General features: G+C 38.4%; 1 protein-coding gene across 1 annotated transcript in view; it reads right to left on the bottom strand.

Moving 5' to 3' along the window:
* Positions 1 to 27,319, bottom strand: part of ST18 (ST18 C2H2C-type zinc finger transcription factor) — a 67,829-nt gene that overhangs the window by 24,259 nt on the left and 16,251 nt on the right. Inside the window, exons 3-9 of the mRNA XM_075747097.1 lie at positions 24,975 to 25,165; positions 19,818 to 20,615; positions 16,900 to 17,034; positions 14,974 to 15,064; positions 13,346 to 13,450; positions 11,738 to 11,943; positions 8,302 to 8,513 (exon numbers count right to left, since the gene is read on the bottom strand). Of these exons, the coding sequence (XP_075603212.1) occupies positions 8,302 to 8,513; positions 11,738 to 11,943; positions 13,346 to 13,450; positions 14,974 to 15,064; positions 16,900 to 17,034; positions 19,818 to 20,615; positions 24,975 to 25,149 (1,722 nt within the window). The 5' untranslated portion in view covers positions 25,150 to 25,165. The remainder of the gene's footprint in view (positions 1 to 8,301; positions 8,514 to 11,737; positions 11,944 to 13,345; positions 13,451 to 14,973; positions 15,065 to 16,899; positions 17,035 to 19,817; positions 20,616 to 24,974; positions 25,166 to 27,319) is intronic.

Genomic DNA, 27,319 nt, shown 5'->3' with positions numbered 1-27,319 from the left:
ATCCCTGCATCTCAGCTTAAACATAGTAAGTAGAATTTAAATAAGATGTCTCTAAACCATAACCTATACACCCTAAATCTAGTTTTATTTAAAAAAAGTTTAGCTTTAAATCTTCTTGATCTTTTCACTCTTACAGAGAACTATGACCCCAATTCACAGTTAAAAGCATTAATGCATTGTTTAGGTCATCAACAGCATTACTATTACACACTCTCCCTTCCCCTCCCCCCTGGAAATATGACAACATCTACAACATGGGGGAAGAGAACGAGGGAGGAAGAAATATGCCTGGAAGTAGCACAGTAGGAGAAATTATCACTAGGGTTTTGTATATAACTCAAAATAACCTATTGCCTTAATCATAGTTTGACTAGGCCAGTAAGGCACAGGTCTACACTGAGACCACTAGACTGGTAGCCACAGGGGGATCTTTAGGAGGTTCTCCCTAATGAAGACCTTCAGCATGGGTTAACAAAGCTTTTGCCACCTGGGAAGCACACTAAAGAGTAGCCTCTGATTGCAGGGGAGTATGCAGTTTGGGAGAGACCCAAATTCTCTTTCCAGGCTGGGAGAAGCTCTCAGAGCAGCTCCTGGTCACAAGAAGAGGCTTCTTGTACAGCTGCTCAGCTTTCCCTGTCTGACCCCAGAAAAAGAGTACAAACCTCTCTTCTTGGATTGATGAAAAGCTCCTGAAAGTGCAATTTACTAATGGAAGCAACAAAAATATTCCCCTCATGCTCAAATTGCAATATTGCATATGGACATTTTGTGTATATAGGGATGAGTGTAAAACTTGTCCTTGCTATTGCCAACAATTACTAAAGTGAAGGGGAAGAGGTGAACGAGATGGCTTCTCAAGGAGCACTTGGTAGTCTAGTTCTGTGTGTTGCCCTCAATAAGGTGGAAAATGTTTGAAGACTATGGAGATAAATAACAACATCATAGATCTACACATGTAGACTGCTGTAATTAATACTGCTCTGTGTCTTCCTGTTATTGTCATCACTACTCTTTTTTATTTGAATCACTGGAAAGCTCAGATATCACTTGGGAATTTGAGGCTAGATATGTTAGGTGCTGTATAACTGTAGCAGGCAGTTGTATAAACCCAGACTGAGACTTCCTACCTCGAGTAATATAAAAGTAAACACATAGAGTAAGTGAATTACCCTAGATGCACTGTTGTAAACAGAAAAGAGACAGGTATGTCCAGGGGGCAAGTTTTTCCATCTTTCTTAGTCTACTTCCTTAGGAAGAGATGAGACACTGGCAAAAAGAGTCTCTTTCTCTTTCTTCCTATTAATTATTGCTGGAGCTGGATGATTAGTCAACCATTTAATGGTTAAAGATAGGGCAGTGAAACTTATCCTTGCTTGAGGGTCTTAAAAATAGTTGCAGAGAAACAGGGAATTCTTCCTCTGTGCTGAAAGTGCAGCCTTGTCTTCTACCACTGCCAGTGGTGACTTACTTAAAGGTAGAATGCATCTGATTAAATCTTTTTAAGGATCTTTAAAGAAATCTTTAGACTGAAAATGTTGGTAGAAGTTGAAAATTTAGGGCCCAGTGATCTCTCCTCACTCAGGCGCCCTGACTCCATTTTGTATCCATGGGCCTAAGACAGATGCCCACCTAGACTGAAGCACTACCAAGCCATCTGCTTGCCCCCGGTTCAGAAACTCAGGCACCTCTTATGTTTGCTTCTCCTGCATAGCAAAGTTCACAATTTCAATCATACAGCTTAAAGAGAGAGATGTTTTATTATATTTATGGGAAGTAAATACACTTCTAATATGTTCATACTAAGACGCTTTGGTTATATCTTTCTGCCCCTTTTTAGTAAATAGTTTAATCTCCTGTGATAGTTTTAAGCCCTGAATTTGACAGTGCAGCTTATCCTGGATAATAACTTAGTAACCACAACATCTTATGCCATCTGTATAATATCAAATACATTTTTATACCAGCATTAATAAACCTTAGTTACAAAAATCCAAGATATTAACTATATCAGTGCCAAGCGCACACTCCAGGATCTGACAATATAGCTCTGCCATGACCGCCCCAGTGTTTTTTGGCTTCATAGTTGATATGTAACTATAGCAATGAAACAGAGCTACAGTAATCAAGTTTAATGACCAATGTAAAGTAAAATGCTAAATATTGTAGTTGCTGACATTTTTCATAATAAAAAAACTTGGGTTAAGTCTGCACAACCAACATTCACATAAAATTCCAGACCTCTGTGACAGATGGCTTAGGAAAGGAAGCCATGTGACTGGGCTGCAGTAGTTTTATAGTGCAAAAAACCATAAATAGTGCAGATTCTCTGTCACTGACAAAATATCAACTACTCAGAAGGCAACAGCGACAACAAAAAGGACCAAAAACAATCAAGGTCCCCTCCTCGATGAAACTGGACATAGAAATATATCAGGAAATATATTGTCTCCAAAAGCCAGATACCATTAGCTGCAACAAGGAGCTCTAGCTGATAAGCAGAACATTTACTAATGTGGATATTTAAAGCTTCCTCAGCTCTTTCCTGAAATTCACGTAGAAGTTGGGTTGTCCAACATGTACCTAATTCTGATCAGGGAAGGCTGGGTTGTGTGTTTGTGAAGTAGCGTACAGATGGGGTTTAAGTGAGCTCACAGATGCACACAACAATTAAATATAGTCATGGAAAAAATATCCTCTTTTGCCCATCGCAGGATGGATCACACGTTTACAGCATGGCTTTTTATTCAGAATGATATAAAAGAGCTATCACTTTGCTGCCTTCGTAGCAAACTCCAAATGGCAGAGGAAAAAGAGAGGCTAGTTGGAGATACTGCTCCGGTTTTCATTCCTACTCTCATCCCACCCTCCTCTCAATATGTCTCCTTTGCTTGTTTTACCACATTTATTTTTACATTAATTTTAAAATGGAACTAAAAAGACAAAAATGGCAAATGGCAAAAAATGCTAGAGCAGTGCTATGACACGCTGACAGAAAATGGCACTTACTATGCTTAGCTCAGACTTGTAAAGGCTGTGTTCTCCTCAGTGGAGGCAAGATCTTATTACTGTCAACTCTAGTGCATGTGTGAACAGGCCTATATTTATCCATTTATCATGACTTATTTAAAATATAGCTACCAAAACAATGTAAACTGTTCTGATGCTTCCTTAAAAATCTAAGCAAAACTAAGATGCAAATGTATCTTATTATTTCCTAACTTATATTAGTTTGCAGCTGTGTAAATCTTTGGACCCTGGTTTTAATCTCATTTACATTTACATTTACATTTACATTGGTGTAAAGCAGAAAAAGGTCCACTGAAACAATGAAGAAAAATCAATGAGGGTAAGAGGATACACACGGTAATTAAATTCAGGTTACTCCTTATCTACTCCCACATCAGTGACAGTGTAAATCACCCCTACAGGTTTTACAAGCAGCTGGAGAAAGGATTCCAGAAGAAAAAAATGAGAGAAAAATGACTGAAGCATATTTTCTTTATTCCAGGATCTATTCAGTGAAAAGATAAGGTACAAGTAGTACTCTACTATGAATATCTATTTAAAATGAAGACTAATACAAATACGTAAACAAAAAATGGTCTCTATCCTCTTCAAGTGCTTTTTACTTTAAAGTCAAGCTTTTTCAGCCTCCTTTATTTTATGACATAAATATTACAGAATATTTTCTAGTACATTATTAAGCCTTGTCCTTAGAACTGAACTGCATCAGCTAGAACAATAAAGGATGTTGTCTTGTGAGACAAATTACTCCTGCATTTTTTCATATGCTTTTGGTCCATCTGATCACTCACAATATTTAATACTCTGCAGTGTGTCTCCAGTAACGATTACAAGTTAAGCTTTATCTCATAGCTGGATCAGAAAGAGTGAATTATTGTGTCTGGGTGAATCTTATTTCAAACCTGTGACCTTAGGGAGATTGTGTCATTACATATAAGGGATTTTATGTATTCTTTGGTTGGTATCAGCCATACAACTTAATACTAAGTAAGTCCAAAGAAACAACATTATCAATGATTTTGCATTTCCACTAGCAGTTCAGTCTAGTCTGGGAAGCTCAAAAGAGCTCTTCAGTTCTGCTATTGGGAGTAACTCTGAAACTAGTATCTTGCAATGTGTATGAATGCTATTTTTAATGCAATACCATCCAAACGAGTACAATCTTTTCTATTCCCAGCCGATAAAAATACACGCACTTGGTCCTCAATTCTTCAGACTTAAATTTAAGCAATTGAATTCTTCTGCAGGAAATTAAAATACTAATTTGGGTCAAAATAAGAGAACTTGTAAATGCCCAGCAACATCTGAGACAAAAATGAAATCACAATTTCAGCCCAGAGCAATTCACAAACTAAAAAAAGCTAGCCAAGAATGTACTCAAGGAGCAATATGCACAGCAGTATAACAGGATGGTACCTAGTGATATTCTTGGCTGATTTTTCATCCTGTATTTAGGCTTTAAGGTATTTGGAGTAAAGGACTGCCTGATAAACGTGCTGAGTACTAACTACATTGTTGAAATAATTGATGTAATTATCAGCATCATCAATATCCAAGAATGGAGAGATGACATAATTTTGTTCAAAAACAGAATTTGAACTTTAAACATTTGTAGCAAGTGTCATTCTTTGTTTTCTTTCAAGGCATAGTGCGCATATGCCATTTTGTCTAAACAGGTGGGAAAAACACCAAAACAGTCAACAAAATGTTTGGCAAGCAGTAGTGATGAGGATACAGATAAACTGTATTGCTTGCAGCTACCTCTGTGAGACATGAATGCAGTGAGGGCTGTTAAACACGGAAGATCCCTGGTTGTTACAATGATGTAGACTCTTGCACTGTGCTAGAAACTCCCCTTCTAGGGGAGTCCTTCTTTTGACTTCAGTTGGAGTTGAATGAAGCCACATAAACTAAATCAAATGCAACCAGGAGACTGGTTTGAGGTACTGACTGCATGAGAATTGGCTGATCAGGATTATATGCAGGGGAACAGTTTACTACAGTCCCAAGCGGAAGTTGAATGGTTCAGAAAATGTAACATTAATGTTGTATTAATTATTTTTGAAAACCCTGTCAGCAAGGTATCTGATGATCTTAGTTTTTTGTCTGCAGCTGACAGATAATTCATAAAGCAAGCTTAGGATCAATTTTACTGCTCATTTCAAAATAAATTTGTTCTTTAAATTGCTTAATATATGAATTAATAATTTTAATCTTGAGATATTTGGCAGATCACCTTTGTACATTAGATGTCGTTGGAAGCTTTGCTTACCAATGGTACTGTTAATGTGTAATCTGATTTCTCTACCTTTGCTACCCTTCTCTTTCATTTTTTGCCTTAGACTGTCCCTTTTGAACTGATATGTAGAGAATGTGATGTATATATTTGAAAATCCATTCAGTTAATGAAATTTGGAACTGTGCTGTCAAAAAAACACTTTTTCATTTAAGTGTTATCTATATTTACAGAAAAGTGGTGAACATTCAAGGTAAAACAGCCAACTCTTACTAAAAAATGGACAACATTCTGGAGGTCAAGAAATAAAATTTGAGAGACGGAAAGAAAAAAAAATTACTTAGGGGATACACTTGTGCTAAAAAATGTTTTGGTGTTTTCCCCACCTGTTTAAGCAAGGTGACATATGCATGCCTTGAGCGAATACAAGAAAATGACACTTGCTTGAAATGTTTGAAGCTCAAGTTCTGCTTTTAAAACTTAGACGCACAATTTTTTTGCAGCTCTGACAATTGCGCTACTTACAAAGGGTTTCCTGCAAGTCCAGGAAATCCTCTGTGGTCCCACGTGTCCTTGCTGTACCACCACACTGCCTCCCACCTGCAGTGTCATGGCTTGGCTTGCTGGGAGGCTGCCTGATGCTCGTATAAGAGCAAACACCTTTACAAGTCAGGAGCTTTGATCTGCTAAAGTATGGACAATGCTAATCAGGTTTTCTTAGAGAAAGGAACAAAGGAATGTGGCAAGGGGCAGGGGTGAGAGGTCTGATACTACGGGGCTCTGAACACAGTCACCCCACACAGGGATTTTCAGATCTGGTGAATGTGTGTGCTATTGAGTAGAAAAAGGAAATCATTAACTCTATAGTCATCTGTTGACGCAGCATTATTTGAGTCCAAGCACTGATAAGGTCTCAAGAGATGTTTTTTATCATCTAAAAATATATAAGATATTCTAGCCGTTAAACATTTACCTTTGCAGCCAATACCAGCTACAAAACTGTTCCGAAACATTGATAAATAGATAGTAGTCTTTTTTAAAACTAAACTTGTTTTTTGCCTCATATTTTAAAATAAGAAAGCATCTTCATTGAAGAGACTCTACAGATTTATTTCCACATTTTTTTGTTTGAGTCCGGTATGATAAAAGTAATAAATAGCCAAAACCAAATAAAAATTGGGTTTTGTGTGGTTTTGGCGACCGAATCTATTTGGGGCTTACTTGCCTGTGTTCTGGCCAGAAGCTAATTCTGATTCTTGTGTCAGATGTTTTGTAGCAGTATGCCCTCCAGAAAGTCTGGCAAAAGTGGAGGCAGGCAGATAGCAAGGTATGCAGGTGATTTTCTTTTAGGCTGGATTCCTGGCTGTGAAAAAGGAGTAAGCTATGTGCCCCAAGTGTCCCTCCATATCGTTACTGTTATGTTCACTTCCATTCAAACCTTCCCCATGATTTGGCAACTGTGAAGCAGGTACAGAGGAGAAAATCTTTGGGTTATGCCTGGTCCCTTTACTGCTCTTCTCTGGCAAGAAGGTCTATGGCTGAGGTCAGCCAAAGGCTGCGGCAGCAATTTAATCCAGCCATTGGCATCAGTTTCCATTTCCCTGCTAGAAGTCTCTATTGAAGACCGGTGGAAGGAGATTTCTGCAGCATGTATCAGGGATGGATCTGTCATCTGGAAAAGGTTCCATGAACAGATAATGTCTGTGTTATGAGGGATGCATATGGACACACCTTAAAAAAGTCTTCTCTGGGGCATCTCACAATGTCGGTTTCAAGATCCGAAACTTCACAAGTGGAAATCAAAGGCAGCAAAGTAGGGGATAGCACTCCGCAAAGGACAGAGGTTTAGAATACCTAACAAGGCGTTAGCTGATGGTAAAATAAGTGGTTGCCCTAAAAGCCTAACTGCTAACCTCTTAGCAATGGTGAATGAAGGCCCAACCAAATTGTAAAGCAACAGCTGTGGAAGCCACCTCTAGCCAGACTGAGCCTGGTGCTACAATAGACAAGGTAGAGCGATACTGACTTGCAGAGAAATATGTCATCTGTCTTTTGGAGCTCACATCATGACTCAGAGTCTCACAGCAGAAACACACCTGCTACTTTGTGTTTTGATAAATACACCTTTTTTCACTCCCCAATGGTTTCTTCTCAACTTCTTGTAATGACAGCCTCTCATCTACACAGAGCTTTCAAAAGTTTCACTGCGGTGGAGCATGTCTGACTTTAATACAAATGGTAAACAACAGTGCTCCCACAACCACGGTCATCAGAAGAAAATCTTGCCTATTTTCATCAGCAGTATAATGCTATGTAATGGCACAGCAAATAAGGCTCATAGCTCACACAGTACCATTTGTAAATCATAAAGATCTGTGAGGAAACGCAGAGCAGAAACCAAAACATGAAAGCCACACAAACATCTATGATATTAGGCAGCTTTCCATTACAACAGACTTGCCCAAATTATCTGTCTCCAAACGCTGTGGGCCTGATTCTCCTCTCTTGCCAGCAGAAGGGAGAATTTTACCAAAGTCAGTTATTATTTCCCCCCCTGCACCTTGTCAAACTGTCATGAGCTCCAAACACAACAGACTCAATAAGTGTAGCTCTGTTCCATTGCTGTGAAAAAATATCACCTTGATTAATTGTATGATTTTTTTTTTTTTTTTAAATCAGCCTCCAAAATGATCACTTATGGCAGGTTTCAGAGGGAGGAAAATTCCCTCTTTAAACATATCTAACTCATTATCCACCACAGATTGTTACTGGATTTCAAATATCCTTCTTTTTTCCTCCCACCAAACTCCCCCCCTGTATTTAGGGCTCAGTTATGAAAAGAGTAACAACAGAATTCCTGCTATTTATTTATTTTATCAGAACTGGTCACTACGTTACCGATTTTTTCTCTGTCTCTCTTCAAAAGAGCATGCAAACAGAAGCCTCCTTTTTGGGGATTTAATGCAGTCACTAACATGAAAGACAGTTTATTCGCACAGTTCAGTAGCTAGCACACCCTCCAGGTTCTTGGACTACCCTACCTTGGCAGACAGACTCTGTGGTTTGTTGGAGAGGATCTCTGCTGCTTCCCTGCAGCGGGTGGAAAGGTTCAGGATAGCAGCAGCTGCTGCTATGTGGGTGTCTTCACTACATTGACCGTAGCTATAAGAGTTGGCATGGCAAGGGCTCTGTGTGTGGGCGCTAGCACTAGGCAGTCGATTAGAAAATTTCACTGGATTTGAAAAATGCTTTGCTGTTGAAGAGAGATTTGATTAGCAATTGCACACATGAGATTTTTCCCATTAATAGTTTTGTTTCTCAGACTACAATTTTATACATTAAAATATTCAAAGAATACATTTAAAACAATCCATTTCCTATTGACAGTAAGGGTTTGCTGTAAAAATGGCTTCAGAAACACGATAATTTAATTTTTACCCAACAAATACACATCTTTCAACAACGCATTTGAGACTTTTACCAAGACTTTACTCATTCTTTACTCAGGCATTAAAAGCAATGATGTCCAAGGAAAGACTGAACAAGCATTCCTGTGTTATCTGTTGTGAACTGACAATGCTGGTGGGCAAATGCAATTGTAAATGTATCCTTATAAAGGCTTCCTCTTGGATCTCTATTGTGTAAAAAAACCCCACAATGACTTGTCCAGTCTTAGCTAAAACAACACTGCTTACCCTACTTAAATGAATAAGTCTGTTATTTAAAAAAGATTTGCTTATGTGAGTAAGGAGAACAAGACCAGGTTCTTGAATGAACCAGAGCAATCAGATAGGAACATTACCTGTTAGGAATATTCAGTCCTGATTTTGTGGAATTTTTTAGAAATTTAATTCTAGCCTTTAATAAATTAAAAAAAAAAGTAATGACAGTGAACCTTCAGAATAAAACTTATCTTGGCTCACTGTCTTATATTGGCTATCATTTGGAATAATACACAGATTTATTAGACACAAAGAGGTCAGCTGAGAATGAAAAACTAACAGGTGAACAGAAAAGCACTTTCACAAACAAAAGTGGTGTGTGTAGTCTTTGTTTTCTGCTCCATCAGCAGCACTTACTCTAAAACAGGTAGAAAGAACTCTGCTCTCTGTTCTGGATTTTGAAGCTTGAGATGTCATTAACTGTTGCAGGGAAAACACAGCACCATGATTTCAGCTCTTAGGAAGCAATAATCACTTCTTTTGTCTGTAGCACTCACAGTGTCCTACAAAGATAAACTAAGCAAAATCCAATTTCTCAGCCTACACCCAGATACACCAAGAACATTTCTGCGTATGGCCATCTGCTCGCTCCATAAAGATCTGAGCCCCAAGGCTCTGGATCCCTTTGGATGTAGAGCTTTGGCTGAGTGCATTTTAGTGCTAAGACCTACACAAGACATTGAAGAACTCATCTTTCCTCAAACTTGGGATGCTCTAAGAGAAACGCTTGTTTGTGTGCACTGACTGTAGCTGAATGCCATATTCAGTTTTTCTAAGTACTGGAGGCATGTCAGTAGAGCAATACATAAAAGCCTCATGATTCAGTTCTCCCTTTCTCCAGAGCAAATGAAAAAGGATTTATCATCTACCCTGCTGTAAAATTGTAGCGCAAGCAAAAGGGTCTACATTTTTAGCAGTTGCTACAGCTAACTTCAAATTATATTTAAAGAGCAGAAAAAGTGCATTTTCCATTACCGACCCTAAAAGATGGGAAACAAAAATAAAAGAGCAGGCTATGAAGGGTGCATGTTTTGTTGACAAATCAAGTTTATAAGTACAGAATCCACAGAGGGCTAATGATGGGCTTTTGGCTAGCTACATATTTACATAGGATGCTGAACCAATCGCTACATCGCCGGCTTCTTATTGCCAACTTCTGTATATCTGCATAGTTAAAGCACTCACCTGCTCTTTTACTCTCACCTTTCCATTACAATAATAGCTGCACACTGCAATCTTTGCAAGAACAACAGGCTGTAAACTTCAGCCCTGATATACATTATACATAAATTGCATATGTATGGATTTGCATTTGTATAAAAACATTTCAATCATTTTTTCCTTGAAATGAACCTATGAAATAGACATACATCTGTGCAAAGAGACAGCTAATAGGGAATATTCAATTTTACAAACAAAATTGGAAAATCTGCCACCCAAGAAGCTGGCAATGCACATATTTGCTTTCATTTGAACAAGCACATTTTCCAGGCCAGATAAATATCTACTTTTCATTTGCAATTTTAAATGGGGTATTTATATATATACACAAATACATCAATACCTACAAACATATATATCTCTGTATGTGTACTCAGACACATACACAAATAAATATATAAATATATAAATTTTTTTAATATATAAAAAATAATATTGTATAGTATTAGAAATATGTTATGTTATGTTATGTTATGTTGTTATGTTATATAATGCTATCCTATGCTATCCTATGCTATGTTATATGTGTGCGTATGTATAATTTTCTGCTTTTCTGTTCACCTCACTATGAATATTCGTCTTTGTTGGGATAAGTGGGATGCAATTTGTTTTCCTTTTTTTTTCCCCCCTTCACTGATTTTTTTGTCATGAACAAAATAAAAACAACTAAAAATTGTTTTGTCACACTTTTTTGAATCTATGTTCTTCTGAACCCAAATACGGTGCAATGAAACCCTTTTTTTCCTTTGCTTTGTGGCAACAGAATCATTTGTTTCTGTGAACTAAAGAGTATCCTATAGTGGTCAATACAATGGAAGAATCTTGCTGAAATTTCCCATGCAGATTGTGAAAATCATCTGCAATAAATAATCAGTGTTCACACTGTGGTATCTTATTTGTACAGAGTAGTACCTCAGCAAATCTGGAAGTGATGCAAGCAGGGGAATCTCGATAGCATTTTGATGCATTGGATTTGTCTGCACTACAAATATGCTGTAGTACAGAAATATGTGATATCAAAATGAATTCAGTCCAGGCCTGGAAGTAATGCAGCTGAGGCAGGTGATCATCTAGGAGGACTACCACCTGTATGGATCCATCTGCAAGGTATTTGAAATGCCTTTTAAAACCTAACTTGGATTTCTCTGTACTACAATTCATAATACTCTGTACAGGCACATTCCATTGGACTTTTCATGGCAGCATCCTATCACATAAGGATATCGCAATTTAGCCAAGGAGGAAGGTAACAGATAAGACATAAACCATTCCTTTTTACTCCTCTTTTCCCATGATAATTTCTTTTAAAAGAAACATCAAAAAAGTAAACCTTATAGTGATTATATTTATCATTCCAGTATTCTATATTTAGCAAATTAGTGATTATATTTAGCATCCTGGCCACAAAGTGGTTAAAGATGTTTCCTACAGAGATTTTTTGAATTCTAGAAATTTGAAAGCAGAACAAGCAAAAAGAAAAAAAGTAATTGACATTATGCCCATTTTCCAAGAGAGAATGGAATTTCAAGCTTACATTCAAGGAACTGGGGTGTTTTTCGTCCTTGTGCCACAGGTGCTATTGTGCGTTTGCCAAAGACTTGTGCATCAAAGCTGGCATAATCAAATGGTACCTTCCCAAACTTCTCCTGTTCTTTCATCAGGGTGGCTCTGGAGGAGGTGACTGGCTGTGAGGTTCTGTAATTATACTGAGCTACCTCAGGCTGCTTCACTAAATTTGTCCTGTAGAGAGAAGGAAAGAATGAATGAGAAAGAAAAGAATATCTTTAAATACCTTTTCTTGAAAAACAGGGTACAGTTGCATCTCAATATCAGAAAGTGTGCTGTTACCACATATAAATCTTCCTGGTAGGTATATATAAGAAATAAATAACGTAAATATGGTGGCTGATCTAGTACTTGAAGAGTACTTTGACTTCATGCGAGTTCAAAGCGGCAGACATAAACAAATCTAGTACTCTCTAGTGATGGTGTGGGCTGTTTACAAAAAAGATAGTGAATTACTTCTAGATTACTATGGTAGCATGCTTTATTTCTAAAAATTTTCTGAATTTTTCTAGTCAAAGAACTTGTAATTTTATGGATCACTGTTGTTCTCACTTTACTATGAATGAGTATGGTATAAATGTAATATAAGATGATCCAAAGTAATTGCTTCTGTTATTTGGGAGGAAAGAATGATTTATGGTGTGTTATTCCATTTAGTTACTGTTCAGTAACTACTTGTCTTTAGTAATTTCCTAAGGACTTTTCATATGTAGAGTTAAGGCACGTGCAGTTGGCAGACACATGGACATAATATTCTGTAATGGCTCTGAAGGAACCATTAGAGCTGATCATGTCAATAATCCACAAATTAAAGTGTCCCCAAATAGACCTGAATATAATAGGTTGTAATGGTCCTGGTGCCAATGATGTGCAAATTATGCATGTCTGTAGGGTCCATATAGCTCTCAAACAAAATACCATTGCAATAAAAATGTTTCCCCTTTTTGACACCATTGAATAAAAAATAAATTAAACTAATTAAACCAATAAACTTAAAATAAAGAAACTGAAAATATGAATTATTCAACTGTAGGGAAACAGAATGAACAGAGTTCTGAACCCTTTCAGATAACTGCAATGCCAATACCACACACTGTTTGGGATCACTGGAAGATTCCTCTGAAAAGAATCACAAAATAAATGAGGACTGTACTGCTAAAAGTGCAATACGGTCAAAGAAATCTTTAGTCAAGTTTCAATGGCCAAAATATTGTAACAAAGGAAGAGTTCTTGAAAAATGTTGAAACCATTTCAGCAAGACCGGAGATTTGGGTTACAGGAGAAAGACATTTGAGAACCATGGATTAGGCTATTTGTTTTGAAGTAGAATCTAGTAGAATATATTTGATTGATTGCTTTTCAAAAGATACGTCTGTTGTCCTTAATGTCAGTCACACGCACAACTACCAGCAGAACACTGCTTGTTAATTTTGAGATATATTCAAGTCATTTAGCTTTGCAGCGGTTCATCTACTTATATCTGTACCTAAATCTGAAATAGGTGAAAGACCTGAGGAGTGATTGACAGAGTTTGTGCAGAAATGCTTTGGAGAGACTAGTTCGTGAGGGCTCCTACCTGTGAGTCTGATCATGGCACTGCCCAGCTTTTGGAGACTCGAGCTGGTTCTTTTCCTGGGACATCGCCAACTTTTCAGCTGCAGCAATTGGACAACCAGAAAGGCTGTTTAAAAGCAAGGTGAAGAAAAGAAGAAGAAGAAGAAGAAGAAAAAAACAACAAAACCAACATTAAAATTAAATCTTAAGTAAAGGAAATGCGTGCTGTGGAACCCAATAACTTCAAACTTCTCTATTGCCCTGGGCATCTCTGGGAGCTGCTGCTATTATAGCCCAGATTCATCTGGTTTTCAATCCTTAATGCAAAACTGTGAAATCTGTTTATTTGAGGTGATATATCTGGAAACGGAATCATGTAGGAGTTTTCCACAGTTCAGCTTTGATGTTTTGTGGCTGGCAAGTCACTAGCAAATTTTTTGACAAATGACATTTACTTTATCAGCTAAACCATGCATATAAGCCTCCTGCTGATTAAAAGGAAAGTGAATTTGGGAAAAAAAAACAGGGGTATGTGAGCGACTGTTACCAAAGAACACATTTTGTCATTTCAAGTTATGCTTTCTTTTTTTTTTTCTATATTTGCTTTATTAGATTAGAACATGTTTTCTTACCATATTCATGAGTCGCTTATACAGCTGATGTGCTGCAAAGATGACTGGGGATTTAAAACAGGAAACACAATGAAAAAGTATTTACTGGGTCCTTGCATATTCTTGTAGATGAGCTTGTGATCTCTCTAGTGAAGACTACAGATAGTAGCACAGTATGATAATCTTTGATTTTGGTGGCCTCATACAATAACCAATCAACCAATCAATTGCCAACAAAAAAGAAAATCCCACAAAAATTCAGTTCCACAAAGAAAGTTGGTTTTGAAAAAACTGTCCCGAGTTTGATTGTAAGATTGAAATTATATTTTTCCAGAAGCACTATCATGGCATATTTTGGCTTGCTGGCTTCCAGCAGAAAGCAGTACTGACAAGAGCTGTGCCGACAGCAGTGGCTTGCTGGAGACAGAGCGCGTCGGCTCTCTGCCTCACCTGCAGCCCAGCTGTGATTCCACAGCTGCCTGTCTGGAAGGCTTTTCTCAGTTTTACTTTCTCCCTGCAGGCAGCAAGTTAAACAGACAGGAGTGTTCCAAGCAGGAAGATGACATTCCTGAGGATAATAAACAGAGTTAGTTTTTACAGGGATTCCACTTAAAATTTCCTGTTTCGCTAAAAGGGAACGTGCCTTGATGGGAAGTTCCTGCCAAGGACTGCCACGCATGTGGTGCAAAACGAAGAATCTCTGGTTTCTGCTGGGTTTTCCAGTTGTAGCAATAATAATGTATTTGTTCATTCCTACTCATTTTACATCATGGTGTTTCATTGTGAAGACTGTAATGAAACTGTAGTTTGAAATCTCATCTGTGAAAAAGACTCGTGGAATTTGCCATCATCAGTGCTGCAGCCATTTTTTATATAATGAAATGAAACACAAGTATTTGGTTATAAATAATACAGGCTACCCTTGCAGTTCATAGGCATTCTGCAGTGTAGTACATAACATCTAATTCCAAGATGTGGCCATCAATTTACTGCTGCGTACATGTTAGATTTTAAGAGGACAGGAACTTTTCCGATCTACCTTCTGTGTGTGTTGCGATTGCTGTTGACATGTCCTCTTCCAGTGCATCCAGGGGTGGGGCACTTTAAAACATTTTCATGCATGGCAAGAACTAAACAGGAATAAGAAAAAAAGATAGTGATAATAACATATATCAATTAAAAATACATATAGTAAAAAATATGAACATCTCTTCTTCAAACTCAGATTCTGAATTCTGTCACATTTTGTTCGTAAAAGAAAAGGAGAAGCGAAGGACGTACAACACAGCAAGGCCAGTTCATCCCTATGTGGTTATAGTGTGGCTTCCCGCGTGGATATCATTGTTTCTAGGCACTTCAGAAGAACGAAGGCAGAGGATAGCAAGGATGTTACATCACGAAGCCCTTTGCTCGCTGGTTCATACACCACTAACGCAGTTGACTAGAAAAGGGGGGGTGGCATAGGAGCCCTGGGCGACACAGTTGTGCTACGTATAACTGCAGTCCCTCTCTGTCTCAGGGAGGGCAAGCTCTCAGGTACAAGAAGGCTTTTTATGCCTTGCACCTGATTAAGATGATCTGCTCTATGTCTCCTTTGAAACCTGATAACCTTCTAAATATCTGAGCTGAGCTGAAACTACTTTAGACTGGTCATGCTCCCAGGCAGCGGCTTACACTCTTAGCAGTGGTCACAGCCTCTTGTATGTATGTTTCTTATGCCCTTTAATTTGGATCATCCTTACTAAGACTGAGATGTATGCCTGTGTAAAAAAGAATATGTCTTTGTACGTCTGCCCTCATGACTTCAGCACTGCATTACCCGTTTGGGCACACAGTGCTTCAAAAATGCTGACTGTTCAGGCAATTAGTTTCTTCTGTCAGGAACCAAATTATATATACATATATATATTAAAAAAATATATAATATTATATATATATTTATTATTTTATTTTTTTTGCCAGCAGGACAGAACACATCTGATTGGAAGTGTGATAATTAACAAGGACTTGTTAATTTTAACTTTTCACAAAGTTAATGTTGCTAAGGCCTTCCAATGCAGCAGCCTGCTTAACTCAGCAGATGTTTCCATAAATACAGTTTAGTACCAGATTTTGAAAAAGGGAGAGCTACAGTTAAGAACAGGATGTTGGTAAAGTGCAAGTATCCTTTTAATTTGTTGTTTTGCATGCCACCACAAAAAAACAATCTGACTAACTAGATTGTTTAAACAAATAGTTTCACATTAGGTTTTGGCTTATTATGCAGCATTTCATTGCATCACATTACAGGATTACACACACACACACCCCCCCCCCCAATGTAATCAGATGAGCACAGTTAGAAATAAGCAGGGAAATTCAGGCTAGACTGGGCATAAAAGAGTTAGCACGATACAGTCGTACAAGAGGGACGTGCTGTGGACCAGCGCTGGGATGTACTGATGGAAGTAACCTTTTTGAGGTCGGTGGTAAGGGGGAGACTGGAAACATATCTGAATAAGCATGCCCAGGTCTCTCAATTATTGGCAACCAAAACCGTCAGCCTCGGCGTGTGATTATTGCAAATCAGGTTGCAGCTCTGAAACAAGCAGGTGATTTCTGTGCTGCACGCCTTAGCAAAGGCACGGGCAGTGAAGGTCTTGAAGATACATAAGACTAAAGTGTGCAGGTCTGCTGGCAGCGTGGGGATGGTTTGGCTCTCATCTTATTCTTCCCAGGCCACCTGAGGAGCCTACTGCCGTTTGTAACACTACTGCTAAGGAGTACTTGAGCTTCACAAGTGTGGGAAGTGGGACTGTGACTAAGAGCTGGGGGGCAAAGCAGGTGCGACGGCTCCTCTCTCAGCCTCATTCTACAATCTCACCCAGAAAAAGTGGTTGGTTTTTCTTCCAGCGTGAGCACACACTACCCACAATACCGGGCCAGATCCAGTTGTTATTCTGGACTGTAGGGTGATGATACTCACTTTCTAGTGGCACTCTAACTTTATGTGGACAGCCTGAGAGACTGCGGTGGTGAGGGTACAGCCCAGTCACGTGCCCTGTGCCATCACATCCTGGGATGGGACATTTGGTTTCTCTCTTTTCAGGCCTGGGTGAATCTGCAGAGAAATCAGATAAGGATTTTGTTTGGTTTTAGCCCCTGTCTGCACTCAGCTGAGTTATCCTAGCAGCGTGATACTCTCTATTTTGTACTTCAGATGTAATTCCTACACGAAGTTTTAAGAGACGTATGCAATTTAAGCATCACTTTAGGTTTTCACAGTGTGTCCTTTAAACAATGGCTCCCCCCTCCCAATATGCCATTTATGTGCTAAACTATATAGCTTTAGGATTGCAGTGTCATTTATTCCATTCAGAGCCTCAAACAGGACAGAAGCCACAATCCAGTAAGCCAGAAAACTGGCAGCGTAAGCCAACAGCAAGATCTATAAAGGAATAAATAAAAAAAGCAGAAACAATCTTTTACTCTGTTAATGTCAGACTCCAGGAAGCTGGGACGACCAAATAAAAGCTGAGGTGTGAAACAAACAAACAAACAAACAAAAAGCATTTCAACCAGAAGCCATTCCTTAAATATCGCAGATCTCTAGGCTGTGGGTTCTTTGTTAGGAAACTGAATACATGCCACTTTACATTTGAGAGGCAAGGCAAGCAGCTCCCTCTGGTACACATGGCAATGCCGCTTTGTGGAGCAGCCCACAATGACAGCGAAAACATGGAGCAGCCGATACCCTTTCAAAGGCGAGGTCTCAGCCCAGCCCTACAGCTACCACTCTGTAATGGCCGCAGTGCATTCCCAATTTTTGTTTCAAGCACCTAGAATTGTGCAAGAAGCACTGGTCAGAAAGCCTTTATTTGATTTCCAATGCAGGATCAAAAGTCTGGGCGAGAAAGGAATGAATTCTGGTCCAGAAATTCTCTTGTGAGAAATCTGGAGGAAGTGGCCGCATAAATTGCTGAGGATGGTTTTAGCTCCATCTGTGATTGGCTGCCAGCAGCATTCGGTGCTGGGGGAGAAAACAGCTGCAGCCAGCACAGGGAGCTGCCTCCTTCAAGCTCATTTTGTTGGACCGTGAGGTCGGGCGTGCTCAGGGACACGATCGCCAGAGACGGCTGAGGGTTAAACTTCCTGGCAAGGTGGTTTTAGGTCAAAAGAAAGAAAGAAAAAAAAAAAAAAAAGGAAAAAAAAAATAGGGAGGAAAGAAAATAGACTGAGCACCAACAGGAGACCACCTGCTTTGTAGAATCGCTGCGAATGGAAAGTGCTGCAATAGTGGACAGAAAATAAAAAGGGACCCTGAAATATGATTTAATTCTTTCCCCACTAATTGGAAACATTTATCATTAAAAAGATGAAAAAAATATAAATTTAAGCCATGTTTTTCTGATGTAGCATCCAAGAAAGAAAATTAAGAGCTGATGGGTTTGATGGCGGATATTTCAGAAATAAAGCCCAGTTAATTACGTAAAGTGAAAAAATTATGTGCCTAATACTACACTGACAAAAATCATATGATGTTTATACAACCTGAACAAAGCTTGTTCCTCCATGAGTGTTACCTCTGAACTCACCTACAAACTAGACCTAATGATAATATCAGGCAAATCAAGACGGGCCAAATTCTGCCATGCTTACCATCACTGCTCCTTCCTATGTGTGCTGTGAGAAAGTCACATTGACTCCAATGTGAACCTGGTGAACACAGGAACACAGCTGGTCTCAGGATAAGAAAAGGTATCTGTAAAATTCCTGCATATACCATAGTCATCTCAGCAAATAAAGATTCGCGTAGTTTAGCAAGGAGGTAGACTACCACCTTGCATGCACAGCTTAAGACATGCTAATGAAAAGACTGCTTGAGACAGAAAGGTGAGATGCATGCATATTCTTCCCAAATTGCAACTCCTAAAAAACATTGTCAGTTATCTTACACACTAAATGCTTTGGATAACTAAACTACTATAATATTTGCAATGTCCACAGGGACTACTCTAGTGTAACACTAGATATACCAAAGTAAATCATTTATCCAAAGCAGAAATTGCAGCAATGCTGGGATGATCTCAGTATATTTGGAAGCCCAAAAGGAAAAGTCAAAGGACAGATGAATGTATTGTTACTTACTACAGCAGGGAGTGTGCTTATAAAATGATGTCTCCTGATGTTCTGTAATTACCCTCAATTGAGGTGTTTCACATGAGGCAGCCCAGTTAACAAATCAAACCCAAATCTTTCAGATCTCCACTTCTGGAAGCCTGATTCGGTACTGAAAATGGAGCAATGTTCCTACAGCTTTGTAGGATGCCACAAACCATCAGAAACTATAAAGATTTTGGAACTTACTGGCAATTCTGCTGATGGTGAATGAGGCAGAAGAGCACGGCTTGTGCTTTCCTGGCTCAGAAGTGCTGGCTGTAGCTTAACGTAATGTTGATATGTGAAGTAGCCCGAACTCAGAAAACACATGGCTTAGGAATTAGGTGGCATGTTTGGAAAAGGCCAATTTTTCACCCTAACCTTTCCTTAAGCACTGTTTTAATGCCTTCTCTTTTGGCTGCCGAAATTTAGGAGGTACGTATTAGCGCCCTATGGAGGAGGAGGTGGAGGAGGAGGAAAAGGAGGAGAAGGAGTGTCAGTGCCAGCTACACAGCCCCTTTAGTAGCCATTACCAATCATTTCACATAGTGGTTTGGCAGGAAGCCAAGTACCTAGCGTTTAACCTGGTTAGATGTAAGGCACTAGTGTGAAGGTACATAATTAACAAAATTACCAGCTAAATTCCAGATTCTTTACTGTTGCTATAAAACCCAGCTCAGAATCCTCTATCAGTCACAGGATAAATGTTTAAGCCAGTAAGAACAGCCAAAAATGCTTCCTTACGTTTGTTGCTAAATATCTGTCTCCCACCAATGTCAATAACTTTGGTTTGTCTCCTTTCCCCTGCTAGATGCTCCAGGAGAAACCTATCCAGTTCCTTGTAGGTGCTGTGGAACACATGCCCTTGCTCTGCCTGCAGAGCGATTGCTTGTTCTAGCAAACTCAAGTTCCCTTTTGTTTTGTCCAGCTCAACTGACGCTTCTGTGGTTTCTGACAGGCACTCGTTGTCGTCTTCTTCACTTTCAGGGAAGGGATTCTGAATTCTCTTCTCAAAAGGATCTGGGTGAGACTCCTGGGGGGCTCTTAGCTCTGTTTCTGAGTCACAAAGTGTTTCACAAGGGCCAAATTCTACCTCTTCCTTCTTAATTTCTGCGACTTCCAGGATGCTAGGTTGATTACACTCTACAATATACTTCTGAGTTGCATGGGGCTTTACACTGGTTTCTTCTGAGAAATTTGAGGAGCTGTCCCACTCGTTGTCCATAATTTCAGAGTTACTTTCATTTTCCTCAGACGAACAGTATTTTGGGTCAGAAATAACAGTTTTTTCCTTTCCTTCAGCTGAGTTAATCATGTAACATTCATCAGTGTCATCACTTTCTGTTTTTAAGGATTGAATGCCGCTATCATTTAGATTTTCTGCCACTGTTTGACTGGGTGCATCTTTTGATAATTTTCCCATGTTCATCAAAGATTTGGCCATGGCATCTTGATAGCTGGAGTAGTTATCTTTTCTTTGACTGGAATTTTCTTGCCCACCTGAATGAGGGTTTTCCTCAGATGATTTTGGAGTACTTTCCTCTGCATGAAAAAGAAAAAAAAAGAGAAAAAAAAAGAGAGAACAATATGTAAGAGTAACTGCTTTTTGTATCTTGTAGAAGTGATATGAAGATATTTACTTACCAATCTCCATTTCTTTACTCAAAGGTACTCTGAAATGATTGAATTCACCAAGGCTGTGTTTGAAACGACTGCTTGTAGCATCAGGAAAAGCCCTTCTAAGATTATGTCTATATTATAGCTCCAAAGCTATATGAGAAATAAATATGTTGCCATTTTTCACTGATGGTGAAGACATATGTTATCTTAGAACATACACACATTCATATAAATATAATGTGCCATATATAGATAGATGCTTTGTATATACACACAATATAGATAATATATGCATATATATACAAGCACACACACACATTTTAGAATTCCTGTGATCTATTTTTACTTTTCTTTCATCTAAGATTCCCAAATATTTTCCCAAAATAGACCCTAATTACTTTTCCAGTCACCCCAGATCCCATGAAAGACCTTGATAGAAAAAAACCTCAATACTGCACAAAGGGCAAGCTCCTGGTCACCATTGCAATTGCCACATTAAGTGATAGATCAGGTCATGCACAGGCAAACAGAAATGGTTGTTATGTACAGACTCATAAAGGACTTGTTAAAGACACCACTGAAGTGCATCCTGTCTTTATAAACATCTTTCTTCAGAAGAAAAGCAGCAGCCAGCAGGTAATAGAGGCTGCATGTAGGAGAGGTTGTCGGTGTGGAAGACAATATGCCTTTTGTATCTCATTTAATTTTTTATAAACATTTCCTCTGACAAGGACACTCAAAAATACATCTCCATCATCTTCCTTTCTGGTAATTATCTCTCTAAAATCAACACTGGTTTGCCAGGATCAAGTAAATATTGCCATAGTAACTAAAAGCATTTTTGGATGAAGGGAAGAATTTAGTCACAACACTAGCCCCTTCAATAATGCTGATTATAGGGTACATTCTTTTGTTGGGATCTATTCAACATAAACTGAAAAATTTAACATTTTACTTCCTAGAAAGGAGGATGAATAAACAAGCACAGACTATTTCATAAGATGTGTCTGTCCTCTCCTGAATCAGAAGAACTCCAGGTTTAAATAATAAATTAAGCATAGTCTAAAATGCAAATGAAGTTTCTCTCAATAACACAGTGAGCTATTAAGAGAAAGTGTAAAGGGTTATGATAATTTTAAAGTATTATGAACTACAGAAAACAAATAAAAAGCATTTTCAGTGAATATGTCCAATTCATTGAACTATTCTCTCAATCCACTTAACTACCCACATGTGTACAATAATGATTTATAGACATTATACCTAATTATGCATATTTGGGCTGTGTTAGAGTGCCTAACAAAAGCTCTAGAAAGCAACAATTACCTCTGTTGCTTAGCTACATAGTTTAAAATATTCCTATTAAGTGCAGATTATTGTGGAGGGGAAAAGGGGGACAAAAATGCACATGTGCACCACAATGCATTTCACTTTACTGCTGCCAAACTGTTAGCATTTTGGGTCATTTCCAGTTTACATAATTGTTTGGTTCAACTGTTTGTTATATGCTAAAAGAAAATATTGATTAATTCTTATTCTTCTTCAGAAAATTGGACGCATGCAGGGAGAGGTGGCCTTGTGCACTGTGTGCATAAAGTTGTGTTTAAAAAAAAAATGCCTGTAAACCTTAGTGTAACTTTTTAGCAGCTGGTCTAGTACCACACACATTGCAGTATTCTGAATAAAGAAGTCTGCTGTCTTTTCACATCTCAGCAAGTAAGAATGATGATTTGGCTCTACAACTAACTTTAGTCAAACGGGGTATTATTATTTGCTCTTCTGCCATTTGGAAAAAACCAAAATCCCATCAGTGGGTCATTTCAAAAAGTAAGAAGTTCTAGTTTTAAAAGAAATCTCCCGCCCTTCAAAACAAAACAAACGAAACAAAAATTGCTAATAGTAACAGGTCTTTTCAGTTATTTTTCTGTGTGAAAGTTGAAAAAATAATACAAATGCATAATAGCAGATTTTTGCTTCTTAAATTATCAGCGATTTTTAAATGTAATGTTTAAAAACTTGTTGTTGAACCAGTCTTAATGGTTCAGCTGTCCCAGCTTTGCTTTTCACTTCCACAGGCTGTAAATTTACTTTAAAAATAATAAAAACTCAGCTTAGTTTACACTTGCATCAATCCATGAACTGAAGCATTAACCAATCAACTAACAAGAATCATGAGTTTATAATAAAATGAGCAATATTACTCTAAGAAATTACAAATAAACCTACATACCCAGATCAGCTGTATGCTTAAGCTTAAATTTGTTTTGTAGCTGGAAAAATTAATGCAAAAGGGACAGGTTGCATTATCACTGACACAAGCAGGTGTGTGTGTGAGAGGAGAAATCTCAATGGTATGAAATATATCTTTTTGAATTAAGGTGACTTTTTGCTTTTGACTGAAGGGCTAGGTGCAAATAGGTTCACCTACATTTATATCACTGGACCTGGCCCAACACTTGCCTTTTCTTAGAGAAAAAAGAACCAGTTAGATAACTTAGATTCATCTGTATATAGCATAAGTTCTACCTTTACACCCATCACATTGCTTTTCCTTCAGCAAGGTCTTCAAGCTGTGCAGAGGACAGACAAAAGGGAAAGAAAAACACATGATGGTGGGCAGCTCTGGATGGCCAGGAACCAGGCTGAATCAATACAAGAAAAAATAGCTAAAATCGATGTATCTCAAAAAAACACCCCAAAATCCCCAAACAAACAAACTGAAAAAAAAATCCCAACAACAAAACCATACAAGAACCCTTACTCAAACAGCTTCCCTTCAGATTTCTGGTGTTAGGAGATGGAAATATTCCTTGCAGGCTGGAGAGGCACTGAGAACCATGGAGCTTTTTTCTTAATGAATTTAGCTTAGTAATGTCACCCAAAAGACAGAGACATTGGGTATCACCTGGTTAATTAACGTTGTTTGAAGGGAGAGCTCCTTTCTAGGCTTTCACACTGATGGGATGCAGACCCCCTGGAAGAGACTCCTAGAAGACTTATGAGTGACAACTGGCTGAAATCTTTGCTGTATAGAAATAACGCAAAGACCTCCACTGATTTTGGTAGAACCAGGATTTGACTCTCTAGTCTGAAAGGCAGCCACCTTCTTCTGTTTGTTTTATAGTGTCCATATATATAAAATTTGGGAACTTTATTTTGTTTTAAGGAAATTCTATTTGGAGTGAATAGAGATATAAATTCCTAATTTATATCAGTTTATTCAGTTCATCACAGAATCATAAAACAGTCCAGGTTGGAAGGGACCTTGAAAGATTATCTGGTCCAACTTTTTGTGGGAGAGGGAGCCTAGATGAGATTATCTAGCATGCTGTCCTTCCAAAATATTCAAGAAATTGGTACACGAAACTGAGTGTAAAACAAATTACTTTTAAACTCCTGTAACAACCAGCAACTGTGCAGAATATAAGTTCATTCTGTTTTCATAGTATCTATAATAACTAATTTCCCAGGGCCAGATCACGTTGCTTTTTTCTTGACCTTTGCTATCTAATGATGACTCTTCCCTTTAAAACAAATGCAGAATGTATTCCACTGATTTCTTCTCACTTGCCCGATCAAGAGCTTGTGCAGGACAATATGTGACAGCCAATTTAGTTTGATATTCTTTGTTCATCTTGAATATATATAAACATATATTAGAAAGAAAGAGCAATAAAGACAGACTGTAGCTATACCTTTCTGTCCGCCCATCCTCTTTCATATTTTGCAGCATACATGTTGTAGAAGTTTCTATAAATTGTTGGATATGTTTGGCTTAGCAGAGTTGGAATAAAAAGTACAAAAGTGCTGAGTCTAATAATCGTGTTAAACAGAACACTCGTAGCAGCCACATGCATGAAATTGCTAAATGTTAAAGTCAACAATGTTTTGCTAAGCGGTTGGTTTTGGGTTTTTTTTTCCCTTCCTAAGAGCTCTATATATTTCAGTGAAAATCTGCTCTTCATAATTTTTTTTTTTTTTTTTTTTCTCAGTGGTGGGCTTAACCTTGTTCTTTGACAGAGCTAGTGGAGAAGCAGATGCTGCTCCATATCTGACCTGCTGCAGTAGTTGTCTCTCTGTATGACCTACAAAGCATTTAAGAGACTCCAGGAGGAGTTATTCTACGAAACAATTAGAAGTATGATGGTTAAACCTAGACAGAAATACACCATTCCAACTCTGTTAGAAGTCAAACACATTTTGCATCCTTATTGAAAATACTGCTTCATATCTCCCTTCCTGTGGAATTCAGGTTCAAGCGGAACCACACTGCACAACTACCTGGAGTTGAGCTGCTTTCGAGGACACTGAACTCTTCCTGTAAATCCATCCTGTCTTCATTTTCTTCTTTGCATTCTAAGCTGGGGCTGTAGTGACGGGGTTTCATTAGCAGGGACTTCCTTTTGTTGACAGGAACGCCTGATAGCTGCTCTTCAGCTTTTCTCTTCTTAGCCATGGAGCATTTGTAGGCGCTGCAATGATCCATAGGCAATGATGGAGAAAAAAGTGGGAGAAGTGAGAAGTAAATTGTTTAAAAAACAGCACCATCCTCTAGTTTAATTCTAAATATAAAAGTGAGAACTGACAAAATATTAATTCACTTGCAGTTTCAGCAAGTTTTGTTTTGTGGATATTTAATTTTAGCTCGTACTCGAAGTTCAGGACTCGGGGAAGTCCCATTTCTTTTCACTTCTGCCAATATCTGTTTAGGGGAAGGGGAATGAGGAGGAAAACAAAACCAAATATCCCACAACCCAATATCCTTAATCCTAAGTAAGCATATGCTAATCTAAACCCTTCTGTACAGTAAAATAAATACACCCAGGAAAGGATGAACAAAATTGTAGTCTGGGTTGATAATCCAGAGAAACAACTAAGGAGAAAATACACCACCAGTTAGTCTACAACACCCTGCGCCTTTGGCTCCATTACCTTTACATCAGTATGGATATCCAATCACGCACCTTGAGTTCAACAGCACAAAACTTGTGTGAAACACACTGTACCTTCAGAACGTTTTGCAATACTCTTTCAATATCGGCCTGAAGTGTTGATTTCATTTCATTAACTCCAGCCATAAATGCCTCGTTTAAGCTCTTCCCAGGTCTCTGTATAGACTCTGGAAAAAGGCTCCTCCAAAGGGCAATTCATGCCACTTAAAACTAGATCTGTCTGATAAACAGGGTGAGCCGTCCCCTGGGAAAGGCCTTACCCAGAGGAAGACTTTTAGCAGATTTGATATACTTCTTTCAACTCCTGTAAAATCCACATATTGACCTGCATATTAATTTGCTTCTACAGATATTTAGCAAAGCCTTTGCTGCCATACAGTTGATCTGTATGGCATATAGATGTTACATCATACAACAACTCACTACAGGCCTGAACTGTCAATCTTTTTTTAATAACTTTTTGTGTAAGTGATTTGGCATGATTTCATTGTTCTCTCTCACACAGCATTCTAAGAAATTTATGTAGTATGCATAATAGTGCTCATGTTATATCTGTCAGAGATGAAAAAACTACATATATGAATCTGTGTAATCCACTCAATGGTTTCTCGACCTTAAGCACCCCCAGGGTGCATTACAAATCTACACGATGCCCTTAGGTGTTGGATTTTGTATTTGGCTCACTGACTTAGCTGCAAGATTTGCAAAAAATCCATGTATGCAGGGAACTCTTATTGGTTACACATATTAGAAGCTAAACAACATAAATTAATCCTTCCAAGGTATCTTATGTGCACTAAATTGGCTCAGGTTCTGATTATTTTGGATGAAAGCATATGACTAACTTGAGCTTTTTGTTAAAAAAAATACCCATTTTTGGCTAAGCACCTTTTTGGCAATCTATCATTGCAAACATGAAGGACATGGAAATGTGAAGATCTGCATTTTAGGGAGAATGTTAAAATTCTACCATATGCATCTTAAACACAGTGGATATTCTTGATCTTCTGAAAGCTAAAAAGCTACGGGCATCAGGAATACTGGACACTAAACACCTGCTGTAGTTGAATATATTATGTCTTCTCTGTTATTTCTCTGTTTATGAATAGAAGACAACAGGAATATCATATTAAAAGTCAGAATCACAATGGTATAAGCGTCCCCTTGGAAATGATGCCCATATAACAGACATCAGGGATGGATGTAGTGCGGACAAATATGCACAATTTATTTCTAAGAAAATACAATCAATAGTTTCTTAATTCGTATTTGTGAATGGCAGCTGTCATGTTTTAACCCATCAGGCAGCTAAAACAACCACACAGCTGTTTGCTCACTCCCCCCGCCCCCGACAGTGGGATGGGGGAGAGAAAAAAAGAAACGGATAAAACTTGTGAGTTGAGATAAAGACAGTTTAACAGGACAGAAAAGGAAGATGATGATGATGATAACAATAATAATAACAACAATCATCATCATCAACACATGTGATGCACAGCACAATTGCTCACCACCTGGAGTTGGAGCTCAGCTAGTTCCTGAGCCACGCTGCCTCCAAGCCAACTCCCAGTTATATACAGAGCATGACGTCATATGGTATGGAATTTCCCTTTGGCCAGTTTGGATCAGCTGCCCTGGCTGCAACCCCTCCCAGCTTCTTGGGCATGCCTCACT

This window comes from Balearica regulorum, chromosome 2 (assembly GCF_011004875.1).
Source record: "Balearica regulorum gibbericeps isolate bBalReg1 chromosome 2, bBalReg1.pri, whole genome shotgun sequence".
In the NCBI taxonomy this organism is placed as follows: domain Eukaryota; kingdom Metazoa; phylum Chordata; class Aves; order Gruiformes; family Gruidae; genus Balearica; species Balearica regulorum.
Note: the sequence above shows the minus strand (reverse complement) of the source record. Positions and strands in the feature narration are given on the sequence as shown.